Raw genomic sequence first — 18,763 nt, forward strand, 5'->3', positions numbered from 1 at the left:
CGGAGCAGAACCTGGGCCCTGCTGGGACACCCGGGGCCAGCCAGGGACACGCGGGGCCAGCCAGGGCTGAGCGCCCTCCCAGCTGCGCCTCTTCTCCAGGCTGAGCAGCCTCAGCTCCCTCAGCCTTTCCCGAGCACGGAGATGCTCCAGTCCCTTCAGCATCTTTGCTGCCCTTCCCTGGATGCTCTCCAGAAGCTCCGTCTCTCTTGTCCCGAGGAGCCCGGAGCGGGACACGCGGGTTTCTGGGAGGTTTCCCGTGCCCGTGTCCCTCCCCACTCTCGCTCGGGCTGGAGGAGGAGGAGCGGGATCGAGCGGGGGCGTTCGGGGTTGGGCACAGGTCACGGTGGCCACCGACGCTGTGCTTCACTCCCCTCCCCACGGTCAAACTCCTTCAGGAGGAGCGGGAAGGGCTTGGATGGAGTTTGGAATCCTTCCTGCTTTCATTTATTTGCTATGGAAAAGATGGAAGAGAGAACACTCCCCCTTTCTTCCCCGGGGTTCCTTAGAAGAAGGTGGGGTGCATACATATGCTCACAGTAAATTTATGTTCTTACTGCATAGGTGTCCTCATGGCTACTTTATGCCCTTATAATTACTGCAGGATTAGTTCTGTCTGTGTGTGTGAAACTGCTGGGTGTACTCTATGAACTGCTTTCTTTAGCAGCATTATTTAGGCAGAATATTTCATCCTGGCTGTTCTTAGACAGCAAACTTAGCTCACCTCAGTGCTGTGACCCTTGTTCAGTCCAGCAGTTGTGCCTGGGTAGAAGATGAGAAACCAGTGCTCTGCTCCTGGTGGTGCGGAGCTGGAGGAGGTGTGGTTGTGTCAGCAGAGCTCGGGTAACACCTGGTGTGATCAGCCCATCCCTGGTGTGTGAAACGCGAGCTGGGCTGCTCAGTTTCTGGTAATTAGAATTGCATTTTCTGCTTTGCAGGGGTGACACAGCAAGGATCAGATGTGTGTCATTCTCCCCTGAGAAGGAGAGCTGCTGGCTGTGTAGCTCTAAAAGATGCCACATAAAATGACAGAAGTGTTTGAGCACACAGATGGGAACTTTGGGTCATGTTCAAATTGTGGTGACTTCCCTACACTGGTGTAAAGAAAAGGATGAGTGTTCTCAGGATAAATCAATGAGGTAGAGAAAGGAAGTCTTATGCAGTTGATCCCTAACCTGATTATGGAATTTTATGTAATTTTCTTTCAAAATTAAATGTTTTTTAAAAGCAATCAGTGCAATCAAGTAAAGCTGAGAGAACCGGGGTTGTTCAGCCTGGAGTAGAGAAGGGTTTGAGGTGACCTAATTGTGGCCTTTCAGTACATGAAGGGACACAAAAGAAAGATGGAGAGAGACTATTTACAAGAGCCTGTGTTGGGGTGTGAAGCAATATCCTGTTTCACCTTTCCCAGTCCCTCAGGTGTGCCAACCTCTCCCTTCCCCTCCCCCTTGCCCCCTTGCTAAGTGCTGTCCGTCAGTCTTAACATTCCAGCGAGGCCATCGCCATCGTGTGGTTGGTGACGTTCAAAAGATGCCCCTCAGCCCAGGGGTCATTGGCCAGTCCAGGTGTCATTGTCCCCTGAGACTGCCCCCCTCCCACCTGGTTGGTGGCTCCCTACCCCTTCCCTCCCCCTGTCCCCAAGCTTCAAAAGACTCAGGACCGTGCAGTCAGGATTCTCTTGGAGCTCTTACAAGATTCAGAGATCTGTGACCCTGGAATAAAACTCTGGATTAAATCCTATGGCAGAATCTGTCTCCTTTTCCTCGTCACCTCACCTAAAGCCTTTCCACCAGAGGTAAACCTGAGTTCCTGCTTGCCTGGCCTTGTTCCAAGTGCCAGCTGCAGCATCCAGCCAGCCACAGGTGTCTGTGAGGTGAAAACACCACAGCTGCTGCCTTTGGTCAAGCAGCAAGGGCTGGATGAGCCCAGGCAGGTTCCACCTGGCAATATGGGGATCATATTCCAATAAACCTGGAGGGACAGGACAAGGGGAAATGGCTTTAAACTGACAGAGAGCAGAGTTAGATGGGTATGGATATTGGGAAGAATGGGTGTGGATACTGGGAGGAACTTCCTGTGAGGGTGGGCAGGCCCTGGCACAGGTGCCCAGAGCAGCTGGGGCTGCCCCTGCATCCCTGGCAGTGCCCAAGGCCAGGCTGGACAGGGCTTGGAGCACCTGGGACAGTGGGAGGTGTCCTTGCCATGGTAGGGGTGGCACTGGATGGGATTTAAGGATTTAAGGTCCCTTCCAACCCAAACCATCCTGTGATTCTCTGAAATAAGTTTTAGTGCCTTACCCAAAGGCACACACAGATCTCCTCTGATAACACAAACCTTTGATGTTGTTTTGAATGGTTTAATTTTAAATTGTTATTTTGTATTATAATTAATGGAAAGTTGGCCTGGTCAGGACTCTGTTACACTGTCCTGTTTTTCTCCTCATATCTTCAATATTAGAGATATCTTTAATATTACAATTCATATCCTGATGTCTTTGTTTTATTGCAGGAGACACCAACAAATGGAACACAAATTAACTTAAGCCTACAGGAGGCTGGTGACACCTGGAAGAGGGTAGGTAGGTAGATACATAAAGATGTGTTCTGAACTAACTTAATGATGATAATTAATGCTGGGAATTGAGCACACTCAGGTAAGATGTGAAAGAACATCCTCATCTGGATGCCAAAAATCAACAAATAGCTGTAAGTAGCTTTGGATATAAGATATCCAAATATTAAGATACTTAAATGTGGTCTGGAACTCTGAACTTGAGTTCCTGTAGGTCACCTGGAGTACCTATTAAAAATAGGGAATATTCTTATTGAAATGGTAGCATTGTAAATTATTTTTGATTATAATCTGCAGAAATAATGTGACAGATTTGTTGTTCTCCTTCCAAATGTATCCCAAGATCTCTCTTCCCAAAGTCATTGTGAATTGGGACTTTATAGAGGTTTGTTATTTACACTCCCCAAAACAAGCATGACCACTGATTTCTGGGGAATATTTTAATAATTTCAGTGCAAAATAATGGACTGGATTAAGATTTTTACTCAGGATAGGAAAGTCAAATTTTGGGAGAACTGGGAAGCAGTGCTTTGTCTAAGGCTTCTTTCCAGCTTTGCTAATCACCAACATTCAGTTGTTTCCCAACATTGCAGCTCCCACAATTGACTGACCCAAATCTGGGGTTTTTTGGAGCCAGGTGTTTATTGGAAAACAGAAGTGAGTCAGAAGTGTCCTTCAGGTGACATCCAGGAAGCAGAGGATGCAGTCTTTGAAAAACTTTCACTGGAAGTGTGATCATTTTAATAAAATTTAGAGCAGCAGAGCATTAGATTCCCATCTTTCAAACACACTAAACATTTTTCAGGTTTCTTTCTTATAACTCGTGGGAGTTGGGAAGAGTAATGGACTCACATTTCCTTTTTATTCCTTCTAGGAAAAGTGGAGAAGCTGTGTTCAGTGCTTTTTATCTGACGTGTTGAGGTACATTTTGGAGCATGTTTGCTACTTAGCAGGGAACTAAAATTCAGGTATGATCCATTTTTTTATTTTTAAAAATGCAGGTTGATTTTTATTACTATGTGGGTTTTTTTTGTTTGTTTTAAAATTTTATTTACTATGTTATTATTATGTCATTTATCTGTTGCTGAAAGCGATTTCCCCATAAATTATATTAGGTGATCTTTAATGAGTTAAAAATTCAAAAAGCAATATTCTTATGGTTGCAGATTTGCTCTTTGACTCAGTGTAGTGGGTCTAATCTGGCCAAATGCCCATGCATGCACTAAAAGTTATTTATTTACTCATTTCCTGTTGTGAGATATGGATTAGGAGGGGAGGGCAAACCAGGCTCAAAACTGTAAATGGTATAAAGAAAACTTTATTAGCAGAATTAAAGTAAAAAATTATAAAATCAGAACAAACCTTCAAAACACTTCTCCCCCCACACCCTCTTTTCTTTCTCACAGACGACATAAGGAGACAAAACCTGGAACTTTCAGTCAGTTTGCCACCTCTAAAATAATCTTTTTCAGTCCACCTAGGGGAGTGGAGTCTCTCTTGCCATGCCATGGAGACTTCTCCACAAGAAGCAGTTCTCTTGTGGCTTCAGTGCCACAGCAAATCAGCAGCCAGGAAAGGAAAATCTGTTTGCAGCGTGAAAGTCCCTCCCATGAGTTACAGTTTCCCCAAAGCTGCTTTCATGGGCCATGTTAACTTATGGGGCACTATTTTATGGACGAGCTGTTCTAGCATAAAACCAAAAATTCTCTTCCTTTATCTCTGGGAGCAGAGATTTTTCTTCTTCTATCCCCGGGGCAAAGTTTCTCGTCTCTCTCTTCTTGTTGGATTACAGCTTTTCAGCCTGCACGTGCTCCAGCACGAGTGTCCTTCTCTCAGAGGGTGCATCCCCCCATGCACTTCATGAGCTACAAGGAAAAAACAAAGTCTGATAGATCAAAAATGGATCTTTACCATAGCCTCACAAAAGAATTTTAGCCCAAGCCTAAGGCATCTCCTCAATACCCTCCCATCTAAAATTTGACTCCTTCTTTACTGCCCTCAGTGTCCATGTTGTTTTCTCTACGTGTCTTCACCCTTTTCCTTTTCCTGACTGAGGAGAGAATTGGTATGTTCATGTGCAGGGACAGTCCTGGCAGCATGGCCTGGTGGTGGCCAGGAAAATCCCAGCCCAGCAGTGAGCCAGGCCTGGCCATGAGAGCCCAGCCCAGCCAGGCCTGGCCTGGCCCTGAGTGCAGCCATGATATTTTCTGAAAAATCCCTTTGCCAGGATTTTTCTCATGAGAAGCTGAGAAGCCTCAGGAACAAAATGTAAACAATGATTATCTGCTGCTGTGGAATGCAACAGGTGCATCTGGGATTGGTCTCATGTGGTTGTTTTTAATTAATGCCCAATCACAGCCCAGCTGGCTCGGACTCTCTGGTCAGTCACAAGATTTTATTATCATTCCTTTATATTCCTTTCAAGGCTTCTGATGAAATCCTTTCTTCTATTTTTTTGTATAGTTTTAGTATATAATTTTCTTTTAATATAATATATAAAATAAAATCGTAAATCAGCCTTCTGAAACATGGAGTCAAGATTCTCATCTCTTCCCTCATCCTGGGACCCCTGTGAACACCACCACAGATGAGAGCCCAGCCCAGCCAGGCCTGACCCAGCTGTGTGAGCCCAGCCCAGCCAGGCCTGGCCTAACCCAGCCACATGAGCCCAGCCTGGCCCAGCCAGTGACCTCTTCAGAGGCCATAAGCCAAGAGTCCTCACAGCCCAGCCCATGCTTAAATGCATTTTCATAGAGGCGTATTCAGCTCTTCTAAGTGCTTTAAACTGGTGTCACTCTTCCAAACTAGCCTGCTGATTGGTTAACCAGATGTCAATCTTCAAATCTAGCCAGCTGATTGGCTCTTCAAACTAGGCAGTTGGCTAGTGTGGCTAGTTGAAACTCATTGGCTCTGCCAGGTCCTCACAGGGAACCACCCCCTCAACTGGAAACCAGACTTTAACCACTCAAACTGTGTGATAAAAGTAATTCTTCACTTCAAATCCAACCCAAAACCTGAACCTGTTACTATGAATGCAGCCAAACTCAATGACACTTGTGTTCTGAAAACATTTTCCCTTCTAGGCACGAGAGGTTGTAAATGAAAGAGTCAATATGGGGGAAAAGAAGGCAGAACCGTTGGATTTTGTGAAAGATTTTCAGGAATATCTGACCCAGCAGACTCATCATGTCAATATGATTTCTGGATCAGTTACTGGTGACAAGGAAGTAGAGACTCTCCAGGGAGGTGAGCTGTACCATAATTTTTTTTTCCAGTACCATAAATTTGATGTTTTTTGAGAGTGACTTCAGTGTTCACAGTCCAGGTAATACTGCTGTATGGAAGCATTGCTGGTTGTCATTTTATGTCACATAGGATGTGTATGTACCTTTGTTTTGATCAGAGCATGTTTTTATAATTCTCTATATTTAAAAACCAAGGGCTGAGAGAAGCAAAAGCTCTTTGGCATTTGCTCACAGTGTGACAGATGGTGTCCCACAGATTGTTCATTAAAATCTCTGTTGCATTGTTCACAGCTGGGACAGAAGGTGATCAGAATGGACTGGATCATCCCTCTGTTGAAGTTTCACTGGATGAAAACTCAGGAATGTTGGTGGATGGCTTTGAAAGGACTTTTGATGGGAAGTTAAAGTGTCGATACTGTAACTATGCCAGCAAAGGAACAGCACGGCTCATCGAGCACATCAGGATTCACACAGGTATGGGATCTTCTCTCTGCCTGCCTGGGAGGCCTTGGGCATTTCCTCAGCATTGGGATTTCCATGTCAGCAGTTGGCAAATTCATCATGCTCATCAGTCACATGACAGGGATTTAGAAATTGAGCTGGTACTTGAGATAGGAAGAGTAAGATGATTTTGGATTTCTGCTCCTGAACACACATCTGATCCTTTAGGCACTTCTGACATTGCAGGCCTGGATCTGTAACTCCTAGATCAGTCTACCAAGGGAAAATCAGAATTCCTAAAGTGCTGCCTTACAAAACTGTTGGCCTGTTATTCTTTTACTCACATCAACTTTTTAAAAATTCCTCAGAAAACTTTGTATCTATAAATTTCATTTGATAGAAGAACAAAGTTCTGCATGTGCACAGGAGATGATGGTCTCCCTGATCATCATCCCATGTCCCATCTGGAAGAGCATTCTTAACAATAACTGGGTATTGGTGGGTTTTTATAGTCTATTTTTGTCAAGGTGTGCCATTTACCTATTTAAACTGTGCAAATCCCTGCTGGCATTTATTATTATAAGTAACTATATGGGAGTAAAGTTTAGCATGAAAGCTTCAGTGTAAATTGAAGGGCCCAAAAAATGTATTTTAGTTTTTCTGTGCTGATGAGAAAAGTGACAAATTTATTCCTACACAGAGACTTATAGGGCCTTTTCTTCCTCTGTTGTTTAGAAAATATTCCTGTTCTGCACAACATTCTAGATGTGGAAGTACAAAGCATAGTAATAAGAATAAAGTTCTTGGTAGAATATTCAAATGTAAGGACATACCATCAAGTTTGTGTCTGGTATCAGGAGTGAACAGAAAAGTTATCAACTGTGGCTTGTTAAAGAGCATTTGCCACTGTTGGATGTATAAACCTGAAAGCAAAACTCCCATAAAGGTTAAAATATCCTAAACTGTTCTGAAAGCTCCAACTCCATGGCAAATGAGAGAAAACAAGAAAATAGATGTTTGTGAACTCTGTCAAGTGTATCACACCAATACAGATGACTTCAGGGTTTTAAGCAGAGCAGAATAAAATTGTGTCCTGCAAAGAATGAAAGTTTTTACAGGTTTGCAGCTGATGTGATTGTAGCTCTCTCAGGTACAGTTAGTCTCCTCAGATTCTCACTTTGCTGGGAGCCATTCCTTCCACACAGGAGCTCCCTGGGTGGATTTTGGGAAAGGTGGGGCCCCTTCACTGACCCTGCCGTGTTGGCTTGTTTCAACAGGGCATAATGGGGTAGGAAATGGCAACCAGCCAGAAATCAGAGAGTTCTGAGGTTCAGATTCTGAAGGACTTGGTAAATTCTTTTCTTGAGTCTTCCAGAACAAGAAAACAGTTATTTTGGTTTGGTTTTCCTGGTTTGGTTTGGTTTGTTTTTCCACTCAAGGGAAGAAGATCCAAGGCCTGAGTGTTTGCCTTGGAAGGCTGGCAGAGGGCCAGGAGATGTTGCTTGTGCTGTGAGGGCTCAGATGAGTCAGCACTGAAGTAGGGAAGTGGCAGCTGACTCACAGCCTCAGAGCAGTGTAAATAAACAGGTACAGCACCCTGGACATCTGCCAAAGGAATTGTGACCCAGGCATGATCATGCAACCATCATTATTATCATTATTATTAAGTGCAGCCTACCACAGGATTGGCTTCATGCTGAGTCTGAGAGCAGATAATGAGTAGTTCACCAGCTGGATTGTGCTACATGTGATGCAAAACTTTTATCTCTGTGCAACCAGTTTAGAATGAAATCAGATTGACAAACTGCCTGCATTCACACAGAATTTGCCAATCTTCTCATACCATTTTATCAAGTCTCCAGATCTTTATCTATCCTTGTGTGTATGTGTATGAGTGCAGAGAGATGCTCATGGAGAAATCATGGTTTTACTTGGTGCAAAGAAGGTATTAGAGGTAGCACAAAAATTGATTTCTTTCCTCTTGGAGAGCAAGTGATGTAGGGGGAATAAAAGAAATCTATTTGGTATCCCAGACTGTGATTCCTAAATGTGGAATGCTCATCAGTCACATGACAGGGATTTAGAAACTGAGCTGGCACTCAAGATAGGAAGAGTAAGATGATCTTTTATTTCAGTACCTGAACACACATCAGATCCTTTAGGCAATTCTGACATTGCAGACCTGGATCTGTAACTCCTAGATCAGTCTACCAAGGGAAAATCAGAATTCCTAAAGTCCTGCCTTACAAAAGTGTTGGCTGGCCTGTTATTCTGTTATTCATGTTAACTTTTTAAAAATTCCTCAGAAAACTTTGTATCTATAAATTTCATTTGATAGAAGAACAAAGTTCTGCATGTGCACAGGAGATGATGGTCTCCCTGATCCTCATCCCATGTCCCATCTGGAAGAGCATACAGCTCTCCAGGGAATGCCTGGCTTTTGGTATCTTTTACAACTCTTTATCCACAGGATCCTTTTTCAAAGCTCAGTCCTTGAGTGGCTGCTTGTGTGTGGGTTATTTAGGATGCTAATTCCAGGATGTTTAGGAGTAGGGATGTCTGGAAGGTCCCAGAAGGATACTCTCCCTCAGAGTTCTCATGAAGAACAGTGACATTTTGGTGGTGCAGACATTGCTGTGTTCCCCTGTGCCCTCCATGGGTGAGGGAGAGCTGGGACCACACAAACATCACTGCAGTCAGTCCTTGGCGTTGTTGCTGCAGTTCCCAGGCAGGTTTGTGTGTTAGCCTGGTTCCACTCAGGATTTTTCTGTGTGCTGATGATCCCTGGGTGAGGCAGAGCTGTCCCAGCGCTCTCCACTCTCCCAGGATGCCCAGCTGAGCTCGAGGCTGGTGGTGGCTGAAGTTGGACGAGCGGCTCCCAACGAGCCGCACACCAAGCCTGTTCCAGGCGCTCCCAGGTGCTGTGGGCTAACCTGTTCTGATTTTCCAGGGGAGAAGCCTCACAGGTGCCACCTGTGTCCCTTTGCCTCGGCCTATGAGCGTCACCTGGAGGCTCACATGCGGTCCCACACCGGGGAGAAGCCCTACAAGTGCGAGCTGTGCTCCTTCCGCTGCAGCGACCGCAGCAACCTGTCCCACCACCGCCGGCGCAAGCACAAGATGGTGCCCATCAAGGGCACCAGGTCTTCCCTGAGCAGCAAGAAGATGTGGGGGGTTCTGCAGAAGAAGACCAGCAATTTGGGCTACAGCAGAAGAGCGTTAATTAATCTGAGTCCGCCTTCCATGGTGGTGCAGAAACCAGACTACCTTAACGATTTCACCCACGAGATCCCCAATATCCAGACTGAGGCGTACGAGAGCATGGCAAAAACCACTCCGAGTGGTGGCTTGCCAAGAGATCCACAGGACCTCATGGTGGATAATCCTTTAAACCAGCTCTCCACCTTAGCAGGACAGTTGTCCAGTTTGCCACCTGAAAACCAAAATCCAGCCTCTCCTGATGTCGTTTCCTGTCAAGAAGAAAAGCCTTTCATGATACAGCAGCCTGCTGCACCTGCAGTAGTTTCAGCTGTGTCAGCAAATATTCCTCAGAATTCCTCTCCAACCAGCCCAGACTCCCGGCCCACTCACAATCAGAGGAACTATAGTCCCGTGGCAGGGCCCAGCAGCGACCGCAGTGCCCACACCAGTACTCCCAGTATCAGCAACAGCCAGCCCAGCACTCCAGCTCCAACCCTGCCAGTGCAGGACCCTCAGCTCCTGCACCACTGCCCACACTGTGACATGTACTTTGCAGACAATATCCTTTACACCATCCACATGGGATGCCATGGATTTGAAAACCCTTTCCAGTGTAACATTTGTGGGTGTAAGTGTAAAAACAAGTATGACTTCGCTTGCCACTTTGCAAGAGGCCAACATAATCAACATTGACTGAGAACATGCTTTTGTTTAGTTTTTTAACATATTACAGTCTATTTTTCATACTTGCTGATGGAAAGCTTGCACATTCCCATAAGGAATCTTCACATTAATCAATTCGACAAAGGAGGCAAATTGATTTCCGTGTTCTTGTAAAACTTGCCAGGGAAATTTTGTATCAGACTCAGTTGCTGTTTTATATGTAGCTTTTCAAAAAAAGCCAAGAGTGCTGTAAGGGTTGGAATGCATTTACATGCTGTGGTTGCTAAATTTAAGTTGCTTGCATTTAATCCCAATAAACATTCTGCAAGTGGAGAAGCAGAGCGTGTGTCCTGAACCATAGGAGGTAATGCCCAGATTGTTTACGAGGCAAGACAAGACATATTATCCATAAAATATGAAAGGTCAATGCAATGCCACATCATATAGAGACAGAACAAGGAGGAATGGTGGCTTCATGGTGACAGAGGGCAGGGATGGATGGGATATTGGAAGGAATTGTCAGGGTGGGCAGGCCCTGGCACAGGTGCCCAGAGCAGCTGGGGCTGCCCCTGCATCCCTGGCAGTGCCCAAGGCCAGGCTGGACACTGGGGCTGGGAGCACCTGGGACAGTGGAAGGTGTCCCTCCTTTAAGGTCCCTTCCAACCTCAACCATTCTTTGACTTTGGAGAAATCCTTGAAAACCTGGCTACTCAAACAAACAGAAGCAATTTTCACATACAAAATCAGTTTGATGTAAACGTTGCTTTAATCTGATGAAGGTTAATAATAAGTTTTTGTTTAGTATAGTCTAAACTCTTCATGCTAGGACTTAAACACTAATTTAACTATTAGCACAAAAGTAGAAGATAACAGGTTATTGTGACTAAAACTATGGTAGAAAAAAGAATGAGCTAAAAGCCTGTTATTCATGAGTTATTGAAAACAAAAAAGTCAGAAACCTTATTTTACCTACACTCTACAAAATTTTCCATGTCATTTTTTTTTCAGAGGAGGCAATTTTTAGAGAGATAATGAAGAGCCTGTAGAACTAATGTATATTCTGTGAGATTTCTAACTGCCTTAAACTGAGTTGTACAGATATTTAAAATTTGCACAATTAGACTTCTGTCCTGCTGATAGAAGTTCTGATAGAAACAAACAAGAAGTTTACAAATCAAACTCCTTTGTTCAGTTTTATGTTGGGCCAGGCTGCAACTGAGAGGTTGCCTGTATTTTTGAGAGTTGTATAATCCAGTTTATTGTAAATTTCAGCTGACTTGGAGGCCTGGTTTGTCCCCTCTCCCAGGTTTGATGTCCTTTGGGTGTGCTGGGAATAAGGGGAAGCACCTCTGGCTTTTTCTGGGCTCCATGTAGGATGCAGAGGAAAACTGACTGACTACACTGATGTTGTTTTTAGGAATTGTGGATGGCAAATAATAACTGAGGTTGTTTATTTTGCTTCTTAGTGTACACTCATCTTTAGAAGCCCTCAGGCTAAAGGACAGGCACTTTAACCTAAACCTGAGTAAAACATCTAATTAAAATGAATAATAACTTTATGTGCTAGATAAGAATTTGAGACATTAAAGGAAGAACTGTTACTTTTCCCATATTTAGACATGCACTTTTACCTTGGTTTGTCCTACTTGAGACAAATTAAAGCTTCCCTTATATATTTCCTTTTCCTATCAGCAAAGCATGTTTTGTTAAAATCAGGGAGATTTTATTAATGTTCCACAAGTCAGAGGTTGGAATCTCAATAGGAAATGTTTGGCTTATTCAAATTTATATTTTTATGCTAAAACTTCTTGAAACTAATGGAAAAAATGTACAGTGATCAGGGTGAGATCAATGCAGGAAAACCACCTGTGTAAGAATTTTAGCTGTAGAAGTAATTTTGACTTTACTTAAATAGAAATTTGGATACCAGACCTGTTTCTGTCTACCTGACTGACCTACTGTTGAATTTCTGTGCTTGAGGAACTGGGTTCTTTCTTGGCTGTGCAGTCTTGAAGTAATGAGGTGAGAAATCTGCCACTGGAGTGGTTCCAGTGTAGTTAAGATGAACAATAACACTGTCACTCCTAAAAATTGTTTTGTTTTCAGGCCTGGTTCAGAATTTGTTTTGCTGGATTTGTAAGACAGAATGTAATTTGCATTTTTCATCAGGACACTCTGTAATTCCAAAATATTTCATTGTTGCTTTATACTTTTTAGATTTGTTTTATAAGTAAAACTGCAAGTCTGTGTGTGTAAACATCCTTTATTTTAAGGATAAAAGCTGACTGAACTGGAATCCAGTTAGAACTTATTGCTCCTGGGCAGGTTTTGGAATCAAAATTTTTCCAGTTAAAGAGGGCAGAAATGGTGGCTCTCTTTGGATCACATGTTGAACAATTCTATAATTTAAATTTGGCTGAAATGTAGTGTTAGGATAAGAGAAGACTGGAAGACTTTACAACTATTAATTTATGGAAGTGGTTTTCCTTGCCTTTTTGGTAGATGATGCCCTCTCCTATTCCCAAGCTCTGGCATTCCCAAGGGAACTCGTGCATGCTGGAGCTCCAGGGAGCACCTTTCAGTACTGACTGATCACAGCAGCCAAGGGCTCCTTGCCTTGTGGGTTTTTCCCTGCTGGTATCCTAGGGAGAGTCATTTCCCTGTGCACAGATGTGGTTTCTGACCTCTGGGGCTTCTGCTGGCTGTGTTCACATTGCTAGAGGCTTCTCTTTGTCTCCTCATTTGGTGATTTAGAGAAATGACTCCTGAGCCACAATGGCCTTGGGCAGAACTCAGGGTGGGTCACTGATGGAGGAGTTGGGAGCAGGAGGAAGCCTGCAGGACCCCATGGAAAAGGGGCCCTTGTTCAGGAGGGGATCCCATTGTGAGGAATGGATGTTCTTAACAACACAACTCAGTGTGAAAAAATCTGTCCCCAAGCCTTGCAAATCAGTGTTTGGAAGGATTTTCCTGCTGCTGCCTGGACACCGCGGGTTCTGCTCTGGAGTGACTGAGGGAAAGATTAGTTGGGACATCTCTGAATGGTTGAGGAATGAAAAACTCTTTGCTCTGTTTCCTTGGGCAAACTCCTCGTGGCAGGGGGGTTCCTGGGCAGCAGCAGCAGCAGCAGTGTTGGTGCTCATCCCTTGGTTCTGCCCCCAGAGCCCTGGGGTGCATCCCTGTGTCCTTCCCAGGACTGGGATGTTCCTGTTCCAGGATCACACTGTGTGTTCAGTTGTGCCAAACACTGCCCTGGCATCATTGTCCCCTCCTGTCAACTGAGCAGCTTTGGAAGGTGTGTTTTCCTATTTTTCATAATTTATACATACTATTGACTAGAATTTAAAGACCAGAGCTGGTACTGGCAAATTCTTTCCAAGTGTGATCCCTTGCACAAGCAGGCCTTACCCAGAGCCAGTGAGGGAGACTTGTCCAGGATTCTGGGATTGAGTCCTTTGTTCAGAGAACTTTTCATTTTGAGTCCTCCATGTGCACTCACACTGCACTCACTTGTTTTGTTGGTTTTTTTAAAAACCAAAATCCTCACATTATAAGGTAATGGGTGATTAACATTTTAACTGTTATTAATGGAAGTTTGGAAAAGAGATGGAATTTTTCCATAGTTCTGTAGCTGCAAAACATGAACCTTGTGGGGGTTTTGTTTTTATTGTCACTGATTATTTTATAGCTTTGTGGACATTTCTAACGTGCACTATTTATAGCACTCTTAATACACACTCACTGTTTTGAGACTGAATATTCCAATGAACATTTGAATATTTCAACATTTTCATTATCTCAGTTAATATTCAACTGTGAAGGAGGCAATAGGAAAAATATTTTGTTTTTTCACAGACACATGTTTAGATGAAGAGGATTTAGACACAAAATGTTGATTGGCTTTTTAATATAAAAGTCAGTGCTGGGACACTTCCCAGCAGTATTTTCCAGACAAATAATCTGTTAATGTTTGTTTTGTTCCAGAATGTTTTGGGGGTTTGCTTTTTGTTTCTTTTTGACAAAGGGAATGTAATTTAGAAGTCTTCACTGGCAAGTTTTCTACTAATTTTAAGCTTCTTTGAAAATCTACAGCAAATGATGTTCTGCTGCAGGAAATCTCTCTCCTGCTAAAGCATTTTTCATTGAGCAATCTTTGTGTATGTGCTTCTAAGTACCTACTTTGTTAATAATATGTATTTCAGTGTAAAGAGCAGATTTTATGCAAAAATGAAAGCTGTTAGAGTTGTAAAATAAATTCTAATGTTAGTGAACGTTTCTGAGATGACAAGGTTAATTCTGAAATAACTCTATCTCGTGTAGTTCATGCTGTGAAGCTTTGCTTTTGTAAGATATGAATAAAATAACACTTTCTAATTAGGTCCCATGTCAATTCTTAATTGCATATCCTTCCACGGGTGGAGCTGGTGATTTCCCAGGTGCTCCTCCTGGGTTAACTCTTTCTGATTCTGTGAAATTTGAATCTCAGGATGGTTTGCTCTTGGCTTGATCTCCACAGCCAAGGACAGCTTGGTTAGATTTGATTAAAGTGTTTCTCTTCCATATCATGAGGAGAGCAGGCACAGGGGCTCCAGAGAAGGGAGCTGCACCTCAGATCTCTCAGTAGCAGTGCTCAGAATACTGCATTTGAAATATTTGGGACTCCTAAACACCCAACATTCTCTGTGTCATTATTTTAAAACATATTTATTTACTACCTTGGTTGCCTCCTGTTGGAATGAAGAAATAACACCTGTAGCAGGGTCAGAATATTGGGTTTTCAAAGTCTTTCCTTGCCTCAAGTCTTCCAAAAATTCTGCTTTCAGTTTGTTGAGTTCTTCTGCCAGCCTCTTCATCTCACTTGGGAGAACGTTTTTACCTAAAACAAAATTGAAGCTGAACTTTTAACTTCATGCTTACAGAAAAAAATCACAGACCCACAGAATATCCTGAGCTGATGATCCCCCACAGGACCATCAGTCCAGCTCCTGTCCCTGCACAGACACCCCAACAACCCCACCCTGGCAGTGCTGCCCAAACTCCTGGAGCTCTGGCAGCCTCGGGGCTGTGCCCATTCCCTGGGGAGCCTGGGCAGTGCCAGCACCCTCTGGGGAAGAACCTTTCCCTAAATCCAACCTAAACCCCCCTGACAACACTCCAGGGAGAAGCCTGAACACAGGCACAGAGCTGAGCTTTTCAGTTGAGGACACTGAGCTGCTCCTCATATAAATCTGCCCCTGTCCTTATTGCCATGTGTCCCAAAGCAGTATTAAAATCCTCTAAAATGCTGCTCTGTACTAAATGGCTTTATTAAAGCTGTAATTAATACAGTTAATAAACATGATACTGGTTTTTAAACCTACACACTTCTACAGACTACCCTGACCAGAGCTGTGAAGGTGTTGCCACAGGCACAGCACCTGGGATAGGATCCTGGACAGTTTATCCCAAGGGAATTGCAGGGGCTATTTCCCAATGCCAGTTGGAGCTGGGATGGGTGGGAAGGGCAGATGGGGTGGGTACCTTTGGCATCCTGCATGGCCTCAGAGATGGCTCTCCTGCATGCCTGGTCAGCCTGATGGACAGCACTGGCTGCACAGATGGCTCGAGCTGCCTCCTGGCCAGGGCCACCAGCAAGGAAGAAAACAAACAAACACTTTGAATTTACTTGGCTTTTGAAGTGCTATTTGAGAACAAAACATTAGCAGCACCTCAGGCTGGCACCACTGTCCCAGGCTGCTCCAAGCCCCAGTGTCCAACCTGGCTTAAATTAGTGTTGAAGTCCTAGCATGAAGAGTTTAGACTATACTAAACAAAAACTTATTATTAACCTTCATCAGATTAAAGCAACTTTTACATCAAAATTTGAATTTGTACGTGAAAATTGCTTCTGTTTGTTTGAGTAGCCAGGTTTTTAAGGATTTCTCCAAAGTCACAGAATTGGTTGGAAGGGACCTTAAAGGAGGGACACCTTCCACTGTCCCAGGCTGCTCCCAGCCCCAGTGTCCAACCTGGCCTTGGACACTGCCAGGGATGCAGGGGCAGCCCCAGCTGCTCTGGGCACCCTTGCCAGGGCCTGCCCATCCTCACAGGGAACAATTCCAAAGCTGTGCCCTGAAGCCCAGCAGTGCTACCTTCTGCTCTGTGTCCTCCTCATTTGGCCTCTCTGGATTTTCCAAAGCAGTGGCCAGCAAGTTCATGATCTGCTCACTAAGAAAACAAACAGAGTAAACCATGACAATCACACAGATACACTTCTTTTCTTTTCTAATGATGCCACAGAAAAAAAAAAATGAAAAGCAAGATTTCAGTTAAACTTTTAAGGCAATCAGTGAAATAATCCTAAATGAAAAACAATTACAACTCAAATTATTTCCAGCCTTATCATTTCAGACAACTTGCACAGATTTTCAGTAACAGGGTAGGAATGCTGTGGGTTTTGAGGTTAACTCTGCAGAGGATGGTGGCTGTGAGCTCCCAACAAGCCTGGATTCTGTGTAACTGCCAAAAATCACCACTGGGAATACTTTTTACACGTTGTGTAGATACAAAAAGAAGCTTCTACCGCTGAAAATAGCACTTAGGGAAAACTCTGGGATCAATCAGTAACATACTCATCCTCTGAGATGCCATCAGAACTGCTCAGAATGAGGCTGTGCTGCTCCCAGGTGTTTTTCCTGGGATCTGGCACCTCTATTTTCCTTGCCATTAATTGTATGGTCTGCTCAGGCACAGGATCACTCCTGTGGCGGTTCCTCTGCAGGCAGCATTCAACTGGGCACTCCAAAAACAACTGGCAGAAGCCCAAGGAATCTAAAAAGAACAGAACCAGACAATTTTGTCTTTAAACAGTTCAAGTAACAATTTCTGAGAGCAGCATGCAGGAGAAAGGCTCTACATGAAAGACGAGCTTCTGCTCTGCTTCTGAGCCTGACATGAACACAAATCTGGACAGGGAACAGAATTTTACCTCAAGGCTGCTCAAGAAATGTCTGAGACAGAACCATGGAATGGTAAAGTCATTTCATTCCATCCCTGCCATCGGCAGGGATGCCTTCCACTGTCCCAGGCGCTCCAAACCCTGTCCAGCCTGGCCTTGGGCACTGCCAGGGATCCAGGGACAGCCACAGCTGCTCTGGGCACCCTGTGCCAGGGAACAATTCCTTCCCAATATCCCATCCATCCCTGCCCTCTGTCACTGGGAAGCCATTTCCCCTGCTCTGTCATTCCATGCCCTTGTCCCAAGTCCCTCTCCAGCACTCTTGGAGCCTCCTTATGTTCTGGAAGGTGCTTTAAGGCTGCTCTAGGAAGGGTTTTACACGATCTACCAATTTATAACAAGGCAGTAACAAAGTTACATTGATTGCTACTCTATTACAGGTACCCAGCAATCAGAATAACCCACGCTCCGGGAGAACACGTGAAAGAAGGCGCTGAATTTCCCACAATCATCCTCATGCCGAAGATCAGCGAATAAATAATTACATTTGCGGGCCAGCTGGTACACCTCGTAGCGCATGCTCTGATAATAGAAGTTGTCATCCAGCAGGAGGACGAGTGGCCGGGAGGCGGCTCTGGGGGCGGGCAGCAGCCCCTCCCGGCGGCAGCAGCGCAGGAAGCGCGGCCAGCCCGGCTGCACAGGGCCGGGCAGCGGCGCCCCGGTGAGCAGCGCCCGCAGGAGCCCCTCCAGGCACTGCAGCAGGTCGCGGCGGCTCTGCTTCCAGCCGGGCAGCTGTGGGGAGAGGAAGGCGGGAGATCACGGCCTCCATCGCCGCCGCCGAGCGCTCCCGGCCCCGCGCCCGCCGTGAGGGGACGCGGCCCGGCCAGGCGGCGTCCCGTTGCCTGGCAACCGCGGTCGCACGCGATGACGTAACACCAGCGCGCCGCACTGACCGATGGGGACGGGCTGGTGCGGAAGGCCTCGGGCGGGATGAGCTCGTCGTAGGCGAGCAGCGCGCAGGCCCAGCCCGGCCGCTGCGGCAGGCGGCGGCTCAGGGCGCGGCCCAGGGTGGACTTGCCGGCCGCGGGCAGCCCGCACAGCAGGCACAGCCCCACCCGGGCGCCGCCGCCGCTTCCCCGGTGCTGCTGCTGCTGCTCCGCCGCCAGCGCTGCCGCTCCCGCCGCTTCCGCTGGCGCTGTCCGCATGCGCCGGGCCCGCGCCGCGAGGCGTCCCCTGGCGGGCTCGGTGCAAACGACAGAGCCAGGAACGGCCCCTTCAACCCGGCTCGGGTTTAATCCGGTTCTGGTTTTACACATTTTTTACCCAGTTCTGGTTTTACCCATTTTTTACCCAATTCTGGTTTTACCCATTTTTTACCCAGTTCTGGTTTTACCCATTTTTTACTCGGTTCTGCTTTTACCCATTTTTTACCCAATTCTGCTTTTACCCATTTTTTACCTCGTTCTGGTTTTTGCACATTTTTTTACCCAATTCTGGTTTTACCCATTTCTACCCAGTTCTGGTTTTTACCCATCTTTTACCCAATTCTGCTTATATCCATTCTTTACCCAGTTCTGCTTTTACCCATTTTTTTACCGGGTTCTAGTTTTTACCCATTTTTTACCAGGTTCTGGTTTAACCCATTTTTTACCCTTTTGTGGTTTTACCCATTTTTTACCCAGTTCTGGTATCACAATAAGTACGAGAA

General features: G+C 45.2%; 2 protein-coding genes across 3 annotated transcripts; one reads left to right on the top strand and one right to left on the bottom strand.

Moving 5' to 3' along the window:
- Positions 1-3,870: 3,870 nt before the first annotated feature.
- Positions 3,871-18,260, bottom strand: PSTK (phosphoseryl-tRNA kinase). Of its 2 annotated transcripts, XM_054637779.2 has the most exons (7): positions 18,009-18,260; positions 17,601-17,847; positions 16,730-16,928; positions 16,250-16,325; positions 15,639-15,732; positions 14,834-14,994; positions 3,871-4,433 (listed from the first exon to the last, which is right to left on the bottom strand). In XM_054637779.2, exons 1-7 carry the CDS (start codon positions 18,258-18,260, stop codon positions 4,401-4,403), a joined length of 1,062 nt encoding a protein of 353 aa, XP_054493754.2. In that variant the 3' UTR covers positions 3,871-4,400. The 2 variants fall into 2 exon arrangements, with proteins under 2 accessions (XP_054493754.2, XP_077038912.1); XM_077182797.1 differs by lacking the exon at positions 3,871-4,433 and having other exon boundaries at positions 14,804-14,994.
- IKZF5 (IKAROS family zinc finger 5) lies at positions 5,682-14,495 on the top strand. The gene is made up of 3 exons (XM_054637773.2): positions 5,682-5,814; positions 6,105-6,287; positions 9,205-14,495. Exons 1-3 carry the CDS (start codon positions 5,682-5,684, stop codon positions 10,146-10,148), a joined length of 1,260 nt encoding a protein of 419 aa, XP_054493748.1. The 3' UTR covers positions 10,149-14,495.
- Positions 18,261-18,763: the final 503 nt, after the last annotated feature.

This window comes from Agelaius phoeniceus, chromosome 9 (genome assembly GCF_051311805.1).
Source record: "Agelaius phoeniceus isolate bAgePho1 chromosome 9, bAgePho1.hap1, whole genome shotgun sequence".
Taxonomy (NCBI): domain Eukaryota; kingdom Metazoa; phylum Chordata; class Aves; order Passeriformes; family Icteridae; genus Agelaius; species Agelaius phoeniceus.